Here is a 10,811-nt window from a genome sequence, read left to right as displayed (position 1 = left end):
CCCAAAACCACTGTAGCATGATTGTGACCTTGCAACTTTGACAGTTATCCTGATGGAAGATGTCACTGCCGTAGGGAGAGACATGGAGCATGAAGCAATTCAGGTGGTCCACAATAATGTTCATGTAGTTCACTGCTGTCATGACGTCTTTGATTACCACCACAGATCCCATGGAAGCCCAACTCAGTGTACCCCATAGAAAAACTCTGCCCTCACCGGCCTCCATCTGTGTCACGCGGTGCATGTTTTGTGCAGCTGTTTGCCTCGATGATGGTGCGTAAGGACCCAACCACTGACCTAGTGTAACAAGACGTGATTCATTTGACAGACAACACGTTTCTATTGATATCATGGTGAGAACTCAGTGATGCCGTGCCCATTGCAATCACAACTGATGGTATCATGGGGTCAACATAAGAACACACAGGGGTGTGTGATGTGGAGCTCAATGTTCAACACTGGCTTTTGAATGGTGTGCTCCAAAACACTTGTGCCGACACCAGCATTGTACTCTTGTCATCAGATCTGACACAGATTACTGCATCTCTCTACATTTTGTGATGAGATGTGGTCGTCCAATATTATATGGCCCACTCATTATTTCACCGTCTTTCAACCACTTTCCACAGGTGTTTATGACAGCAGTACACCAACAGCTGACCAGCTTCGCCATTTCAGTGACAGCGCAACAACAATGTGCCCTTTGTCAAAATCACTTATATCAGTGGATTTCCTCATTTGCTGGCTGTTTCTTTGCTACAAATACTGCCCATTCATCTCTCTTCCACTTACATTATTTTCTTACTGCAACACATGCCCATAACACCACTGGAGGCAATCAACCTCACGGTGAGCAGTGGTCATAATATTTTGTCTCACAAGTGTATTTGGTGCTGTCTGCATGTATGGTAGTTCATGACCTACTAAATTACAATAATGACATCTCACTGGCTGTGAATAGTATTCTTCTTAATTCCGTTTAAACCGTGACAAATCTACAGGTTCCCATTTATTTACCATGGTCGTGAACAGAAGAAAATGGAAAGGTCACCAAAATAAAAATTCTCACCGAAACCATACTACTGAACCACATACTGCAGCTATAGATGTGGTCCTGGATCCCACTGCAGGTGCCACCTCCACTTATGTCACTAATTGTAGAGGCCACACTGGGGCCTCTATGGTGAGAAATGGAACAGAATAGTTGGACACGAAGTAGATGGACCACTTTACCTCTTATACTTAGTGTTTTATTTCTATTTTTTTGGACAGCCACTTTCTTGTCCATCTTGAGCAGGAACCACAATTGCACCTGCATATGGATTGACACTCATCCAGAAATGCACAAGTAACTTCAGGCATGCCTCAGGAAAGTGTGTTGAGACCACTGCTGTTCAAGTATTATATTAACAACAATATTAACAGTAGCCTTACACTTTTTGCAGTTTTCTACAATAAAGCACTATTAGCAAAGTGTTTGCACAAAAAACCTTAGTAACTTCTGACTGCAGTCTCAGTGATTCACCATTTGACTCTCTCAACTCGTACAAACACTTTTGTTTGACAATTTGTGGGGATATGGAAATGATCAAAGTGACTCAATTGTAGGTAAACCAAGTGGGAAACTTTGGTTTATTGGTAGAACACTGGGAAAATGTAGTTAGTCAGCAAAAGAGATTGTTTACGAAACACTTGGGTCACCATCCTACAATATTGCTGAAGCGTGCAGTACCTATATCAAAAAGTACTAACACAGAATATTGAGCACATACACAGAAGAGCAGCATGAATCATCACAGACTTCTTTGCCTATGGATGAGCACCATGGAAATGCTGAAAAATCTTTACTGGTGGGTATATGAAGGTAGAGGTAAGCTCACCTTCAAAAGCCTACAAAACTGCAACAATAAATATTATGTAATGAACATGGGGATATACTGTACTACAGTTTCTGCAGGAACAGCAGTTACGAAGTTAAACTAGCTCCTGGAAGAACAGCAATTATGAGATTAGACAAATTACACCACACACAGTGTCATTTCATTTCAGCAGTCATTCCTCCTGTGCTCTGTGTGAGGAATAGGAAGTATCCTCTGCCACACACTTCACTGTGGTTTACAGAATACAGACATAAATGTAAAGTGATGCCCATTAAAATAGCTTGACTTTTCAATCAGGTTATCTGGGTGGAAGCACCAAAGAACTTCAGATCCATTCAGCTCACTGGGAAGGATAACATTACACTTTGTCCAGAGTTTTTCCAGTGAGCACATTCCCTTCTTGAAGCTCGATCTTGAAAGGTTTGCACAGCACTCGTCTATGGCTGCTATAGCCTTAATTCAAAGCATTTTCCAGTCACAGATTTCTTTAGACGTTGGGAGCTTCCAGTTTATATGCATGAGGTACATTAAAAAAAAATTCCAAAACTTTCATAATTTCACACCAATGGTGCGGCGGAAAGAAACACAGCTGGGATCCCTGCACAAGCGCTTTGTTAGCTCTGAGGAAGGTCATTACCTGAAAGTTTGCCTGTTCAGTCTTGTTTACACGTGTATTTACCACTTAATGCAAAAACTATATGGTGAGTGTTATTATTCTCGCCCGTTTGCATTCCACCCAGAACTTTCCAGTACTGTATGACTAATTTCTTCTTCTAGTTACTGGAAAACTTTGTAGTGTTAACAGTATGACATCATCCCCAATGATGTAAGCTTGTGCTACCACATCAGTATTCTTCTGTGTACTTTGAATTTTCATGTCTTCTATTAGATACAGCTATATAGTCAAATACTCATGTTTTTATCTCCTAAAATATGAAGTAATGTGCAGATATTGAAAATGCAAGATTTGATTAAACCTTTTGTAGGCCCCTTGCCAGTCAATTGTTCTGTCAGTTCACAATAGTGTGGTGGTTTACAAAATGACTGGCATTGCTGTGCCCTTAACACAGCATGCCATGAGAGAAAGGTCCAACACCAAATCTTATCCAAAAACTGAGCCACTTTTCCTGTCTAACTTTTTGAATTGGAACAAAACAGTGAATTTATGCATCTTCAGGTTATTAAATGATTGTTTTGGTACATTATTTTGAAAACAGTGATACATTAAAGGGGTCTGTGCTCCTGGAGCTGAGGAGCAGGTCTTAATGATAGTGATTATTATTATTATGTACAATGTAGTGCAAAACAAGGTTATCACCACATTTAGTGAGATTCATCCTTTTTTCCTGTAAAATAACTAAAGTAAAAAATACGAGGTACTTCTTTCAGCACAATGTTAATCTGCCTGAATTATATCTTTTGTATACATTAAAGTTACCACTAAAAATAAAAAGTGTAAACATTAATAGCTAAACATTTTATTCTTGCACAGAATAACAGATTAATGTATTTGATCAAAGTTAACAGTAAAACTTGTAAATCCAATTAACATCAATAGCATTTTGTAGTTCTTTAAAGGTTTTTACAAAGTGATTCTTATATCTTTTCTCAGCATTAACGTATTATTAAGTCCAGAAAATACACAACAGTATTTTAATACATATTGTACAAAACAGGAAGACAGTGGAAAAACATCCACAAAACTATATAAACAGCACAGCACTGAAATGCATCATGTGTAATGAACTAAGAATGATAAACTTCTTTTTACATAACATGAACAGATATATTAAACAAGTCTTATGCAATATATTCATTTGATAAAGTCTGTGATTTTAAGCCTACAGGAAATTCTCAGACTATAAGTATCTCTCTCCATTCCAAAACAGGCATTTCCTTTTCAAAAACCCAATTACAACAGTATAAAAGAATTGCGCTTCAAAACAACAGACTGTATATCCCTACAAGCGAGCCACTGATTTATTTCATGGGCTAGAGGTCCTACCAAAATCAAGCTGATAAATCATGGAATTTGAACTGTAATTAAAGCCTTTATCGTTTCAGTATCTCTTACTTGCCTCAGTATCTATTTGCAATATTTTAAGGTTTCCAGAATGAGTACAATATTTAAACTTCGTGATGAGTTTTTCATAGCATGATCATGTCAGTTCTCATTGTCCACAGCAATTCTGACAGCACAAATACTTTCAATGGCAACACGTTACAAGTATCAAAGGATGCAAAACAAAATGCACAAATTATTAAATTTTGCATGGCTTTCTGCAAAGGCCATCAGAGCTTTCATGACTCTAGGATATTATAAACTCAGTGTCTTCTTTATAATAATGCAGGGCTCTCTTAAGTACATACTGAATAGATACTACATGCCAGTGCCGTACTTGAAAATGAATGCACTTTCTCCATCAACCTCATTAGACACCTGGAGTATGATCTCTGATGACTTCTGACAAAATTTGAAATTTTCTGTCCTCTGGAGAATTTTACCTGAAAGACTGAATATTATCTAATCTATAAATATTTTACTTTTGTTATACTGCTCTGCGTAAGTCCTACCTTTAAATGCTTGCCAATATCTCAACAATCTATTATATATTAAGATCAGAATATAATTGTTTTATAACATTCATGAAGTAATTTTATGTGAACATTTGGCAAATGAATGTTTACATGAAATAGTACCACAAGAGGATTTTAGTAACAGCCACAATTCTGCATAAGTTCTACAAGTATTTCTTCCTAAATGACTAAATGAACATGATGTACCATTACATAAGGTGTAGCTTAATGAAACAGAATTATTCAGACAAAATAGGAGTGAAACCTATCTTTTACAGATGTATTTCAACACATATACTAGTTATTTCAAAGCAATTTCCTACAAAGTAACACACACCTGACATATCAGAATTGATCCTAGACTACAAATATTTGTCCTTAATGGCAAGAATGACAAATTTTCCAGTGGAATGTAGAACTACTATTTGAATAAATGTACAAAATATTCATTGAATTATGTAGATGACATGTGATCAGAAACATCCATTAAATTTGAAGGGTGTGCTTTAATATCAATGACAACCTTAATGACTATTGTACTGTATTACATGCCAGTTGAAACAAGTATGTTATCAAGCACAAATTTATTACATTAAATGGAACATTTATTCTGAAAATGACACTCAAAAATAAAAGGCCAGTCTAACTTACAAGCACATGAAATGGATGATACACAAACAAACAATAATAATAAATAGAAGATATAAGCTTTCCCTCCAATTTTCTATGTTTCTCGCAGGTTTTTGTTGTTGGAAAATACATTCTTTTGTTTACTATTCCTACTTCATTTTTTCAGATGAATGAAAGATAAATCTCTTACATCCATTACACTATCAAACATTGCTAACAGACAATTTTCTCTTTCCAGCAGTATCATCTCAAACCAAAGAGAGGTGTCTCATCAAGCACAAGAACAACAAAAGACAAGAAACAAAAATTTGAAAATGCAACCACTCACTTGTAGTCAACCAATAAGTGATGGGGAGGGGGACAGTAAGTCAGAGATAAGCTGTTTTTCATTGTCCACTCAGCACCTCACATACGTCACCACTTAGACAACCAAATACATCCACCAACAGCAGCCACAACAGTGTCATCACAGCCACTATCTGGCGGCACTTTTTGTAGTTGTGTGTGAAAAGGTATGTCCACATGATGCCTTTTTTTCTGTTCAAGTTTGTGCAAGAGTTTACATTTCCAATAGCACAACTATGCCTGTGCTTTTGTGCATGTGTAATTTCCTCAAAGTGAAGGCTGTGCATGAAAGTCCATTGCTTTCCAGGTTTGGTGGAAATCTCTTGCACTGCTCAGCAAATGACAGGCAACTACGGTCCATGTGGGTTTCATTGTGTAGTGTGTTGAGGTTATGTTGACTCCACAGAAAGCATGGGGAAATTTATAAAATATTACAGACAAAGATACGTCATATGGAATGCTGCTTCTAAGGACTGTTTCAATAAAAATTTGAGATGTGATGCCGTGAGTTTCAAGTATTAGATAAAAAGTCTCCAATCATATTACTGTAAAGTAAGAGACAAGTCTCAAAGTAGGAAAACAGAGAAGCAGCACCTTACAAATTTATGAAAAATGCGTATGAAATCTGTGGACAAATATTCATGTAATGGCGACTTAATAGCACAGTTGGGGAGCCTGGCATCTGAACAAAGGAGAAGATGGAATAAGTGGCTTTGCTCAACCACATACTAGGAACTGAAAAGCAAGAACACTGGTAATACAAAATTGGGAAAAACAACTACCCTCTAGTCTATTCTTGGGTCTATGGCATTACTGAAATTGTCAGTCAATCTTTATATAATAATTTTTAATTGAAGTTGTGAGAACAACTTTTTATAAAATTAAATATAAGTGACTCACTGAAAGACAACCTTCACAGAATGACTAACAACCTCCCTTAAGCATTTCTCAGTTTCAGGAATAATCACGGAAATTGTTTTTTTATGTGAAATTAATAGCTCAAACTGGTCTGTAGGTCTCTATTTTCCAGCCAACGAAATGTTATTGCCAGCCTTACTCTTACAGTTACCAAGCAGAAAATCTTAAATCTTGCTGTGACCTCATGAAATTTGCAAACTAAATGTTGCCATCACTTTGTATTTCTTATACATCTGACATTTAGATACTGTTTTACACACAGTTACCCTGTGTGCACTACTACTGTCACCTTTCATCACAAACACAGCACAAACTGTCAAGCAAAGAAATGGATGTATAGGAAACATGCAGACACAAAGACACGCATGTGTACATGCGTTCTTTCCACTAATTTTTGCACTTGCACTTTTGTTCGCATGCCTCAGCAGCTGCATACCAGGAAAGAGGCATTCTGTGGACATACCTTCAGAAAAAGTGCTTACACTAGAAAAAAGCAGTAGTTTCAAAGCTAGTGGCATCTGTATGTTGTTACACATCTGTTTGTGCATTACATCACTATGCATAAGGGGATCAGTTGCCATTCCTCATTATTGTTTCTTGTTTGCACTCTGGAATTACCAGACTGTAGGACAGTAAATTTCCTAATATGGCAAAAGTTGATCTTAATGTAGTAGATCTTAGCAGAGGACAACAGTACATAACACAACAACACATGCTTCATCTTTAAGCATAAGCAACATATACTTGAGAGCGTTAATTGTAAGACACAATACAGAAGTTCTGAAATAGCAGTCACTTAAAAATCACTGCAATAATAATCCAAATAACACCCTTCCTACGGTTCTTAAATATGACTGCAATGGGAATATCTTGCGACTACTGCTGAAGTCCCTCAGCATGCTGAGAGAAAACTCTTTCAGCAGATAAGCTAGTGTACACAGTGTGTAACCGGCGTAAGTGCAGATATTTTTATTTGTGGTATCTTAATATGTACATACAGCAGTGTGTTGGTTGTTTTTCTCTTTGTCAAACAGTCTTCCCATAAACAAGTAACATGATTTGCTACCTGATGTTTTTTGCACAGTTGTAACTGCACCACTAAGTTGACCACACCTATCAATGTAGACTAACCATTTTGTGTCCACACATCCGCACTTCAACACCTAACCTGCTGCCCAGGGAAAATGAGTATTAATGGCTTGCTCTTGCCACACATAGTTGGAGGTACTAACCAACCTAAAAACATTTGTCTTATCATAGCTAGAATTATTAGTCTGCAAATGACATACATACTGATGTGATATTGTTCAGTACACTGACTTCACTAACCAACAGAAATATCTGCACTTATACCCTTTACACCCTGTATAAGGCAAGTCAAAATGTAATCTGCACGATCTCCTCTTTTATGAAATTCATTAACTGCTTTATGGGTTTATGGAGCCACTCTGTGGAGTTCTAGCTTGGTACATGTGAACTAGGGAAAGTTGTCTCAGCACATCCCATATCTTGGTATACCAAACCAGAAAACTAACTGCAGTTGTGTACAAATGTGGTCTTTTGCATTGAGCAGGCATGCTCAGCTTCAAACAAGTAACGTTTCAGTTTACCTCTCAAACTAGTCTGTACCTATTGAACTATACCACAAAGATAGAGAATTCCAGTATTTAAAATATATTTTTTGCTTTTCCTCCTCCAATTCTAATTCCCACAAAATATAAATACAGCACAAAGAATGACAAACTGTATAAAATGGATACATAAACAAAGCCACTGACAATATTACAAAGAAAGTCAAATGTTACCTGTGTGATTAAACACGTGAGTTTATTATACCCATCCTGAGTCAAGACATAAAATGAATATAATATACAAGAACAGATATGCAGAAAACATTCTAATGCACCTGTCAGATGATGAAATATAGTCTGTTTGAGGGTGGCAACCTAATGCCTTAAGCATGTCTGTTTCTTGACCTACAAGTGAAATCTGAAGCACATGATGGACCATCCTGCTACATTTTCGTATGACTGACAAATGAACATGTACTAGATGAAACTGAGAGACCCACAAAGGGAACCAAATTTATAAATTTATCTCAGTATTTTGAGCACACATTTACAATGGAAAAAATATAAAAACACTTCATTCAAAAAATAACGCATTTCTATTGAATCTGTTCCCTCATAAAACCAACTGATAAAGCATGAAGTGCACAACATGATCCATTGCCAATTTAATTTCATTTGAGCATATTTTAAGATCTGAGTTTGGACAGACAAGTCTCTTCGTTGTATCAACAGAAAGCGAATTATGAATCCGAAGGCGATTCAAGCATCTCCATAAGGAACGTATCAATTGGAACATCTCCAATAAGGCGAAAGAAAAACAAATGCTCCAAACACTTAAGGCCTATGGAACGTAAAGAAGGCAGACGAAGCAGAAGTTTCGCAAATCGTCCTGGTTCGTCAGGGTGTGTTGTTCTAGTATATTCTTCCAAAGCTGCATATACTTTTTCACGAAGAAGTTCCACCTCCTGGGCAGATTTCAAACCCCTCACCTCTGCAACAATATACAGAATTTATGAAGTGTTTCAGGAATAAAACATGAGTGCATAAAATATGATTATAAATGAATAAACTACAACATTTCTACAACAAAATGAACACATTATGTAGGGAAAAATTTTTAAAACTGAAAACAACAGAGTAACAACACATTTAAATCTATCCTCATTATGGCAAGAAGCATGGCTATGTCCACAACAAAATTTTTTGATTTAGGAAATATGATATCTTTGTTGGAGATAACAGCTGGTTAACAGTAGATTGGAGGAGGAGACAAGGGGCAGGGGTTCATCTACATCTACATCTACATCCATACTCCACAAACCACCTGACGGTGTGTGGCGGAGGGTACCTTGAGTACCTCTATCGGTTCTCCCTTCTATTCCAGTCTCATATTGTTCCTGGAACAAAGGATTGTTGGTATGCTTCTGTGTGGGCTCTAATCTCTCTGATTTTATCCTCATGGTATCTTCGTGAATTATATGTAGGAGGGAGCAATATACCGCTTGACTCCTCGGCGAAGGTATGTTCTCGAAACTTCAACAAAAGCCCGTACCGAGCTACTGAGCGTCTCTCCTGCAGAGTCTTCCACTGGAGTTTATCTATCATCTCCATAACGCTTTCGCGATTACTAAATGATCCTGTAACGACGCGCGCTGCTCTCCGTTGGATCTTCTCTCTCTCTTCTATCAACCCTATCTGGTACGGATCCCACACTGCTGAGCAGTATTCAAGCAGTGGGCGAACAAGTGTACTGTAACCTACTGCCTTTGTTTTCGGATTGCATTTCCTTAGGATTCTTCCAATGAATCTCAGTCTGGCATCTGCTTTACCAACGATCAACTTTATGTGATCATTCCATTTTAAATCACTCCTAATACGTACTCCCAGATAATTTATGGAATTAACTGCTTCCAGTTGCTGACCTGCTATTTTGTAGCTAAATGATAAGGGAACTACCTTTCTATGTATTCGCAGCACATTACACTTGTCTACATTGAGATTCAATTGTCATTCCCTGCACCATGCGTCAATTTGCTGCAGATCCTCCTGCATTTCAGTACAATTTTCCATTGTTACAACCTCTCGATACACCACAGCATCATCTGCAAAAAGCCTCAGTGAACTTCCGATGTCATCCACAAGGTCATTTATGTATATTGTGAATAGCAACGGTCCTATGACACTCCCCTGCGGCACACCTGAAATCACTCTTACTTTGGAAGACTTCTCTCCATTGAGAATGGCATGCTGCGTTCTGTTATCTAGGAACTCTTCAATCCAATCACTCAATTGGTCTGATAGTCCATGTGCTCTTACTTTGTTCATTAAACGACTGTGGGGAACTGTATCGAACGCCTTGCAGACGTCAAGAAACACGGCATCTACCTGTGAACCCGTGTCTATGGCCCTCTGAGTCTCGTAGATGAATAGCGCGAGCTGGGTTTCACACGACCGTCTTTTTCGAAACCCATGCTGATTCCTACAGAGTAGATTTCTAGTCTCCAGAAAAGTCATTATACTCGAACATAATACGTGTTCCAAAATTTTACAACTGATCGACGTTAGAGATATAGGTCTATAGTTTTGCACATCTGTTCGACGTCCCTTCTTGAAAACGGGGATGACCTGTGCCGTTTTCCAATCCATTAGAACGTTACGCTCTTCTAGAGACCTACGGTACACCGCTGCAAGAAGGGGGACAAGTTCCTTAACGTAATCTGTGTAAAATCCAACTGGTATCCCATCAGGTCCAGCGGCCTTTCCTCTTTTGAGCGATTTTAATTGATTCTCTATCCCCCTGCCGTCTATTTCGATATCTACCATTTTGTCATCTGTACAACAATCTACAGAAGGAACTACAGTGCAGTCTTCCTCTGTGAAACAGCTTTGG

At 37.9% G+C, this 10,811-nt stretch overlaps 1 protein-coding gene across 5 annotated transcripts in view; it reads right to left on the bottom strand.

Moving 5' to 3' along the window:
- Window positions 1-3,404: 3,404 nt before the first annotated feature.
- The window catches only part of LOC124799225 (retinoic acid receptor RXR), a 137,786-nt gene continuing 130,379 nt past the window's right edge, over window positions 3,405-10,811 (bottom strand). For 4 of the 5 annotated variants that reach the window (XM_047262763.1, XM_047262761.1, XM_047262760.1 and 1 more), the window contains one exon: window positions 3,405-8,912. In XM_047262763.1, coding sequence (XP_047118719.1) covers window positions 8,662-8,912 — 251 coding nt within the window. In that variant the 3' untranslated portion in view covers window positions 3,405-8,661. The remainder of the gene's footprint in view (window positions 8,913-10,811) is intronic. The other variant, XM_047262764.1, reaches the window with a different exon arrangement.

This window comes from Schistocerca piceifrons, chromosome 5 (genome assembly GCF_021461385.2).
Source record: "Schistocerca piceifrons isolate TAMUIC-IGC-003096 chromosome 5, iqSchPice1.1, whole genome shotgun sequence".
Lineage (NCBI taxonomy): Eukaryota > Metazoa > Arthropoda > Insecta > Orthoptera > Acrididae > Schistocerca > Schistocerca piceifrons.
Note: the sequence above shows the minus strand (reverse complement) of the source record. Positions and strands in the feature narration are given on the sequence as shown.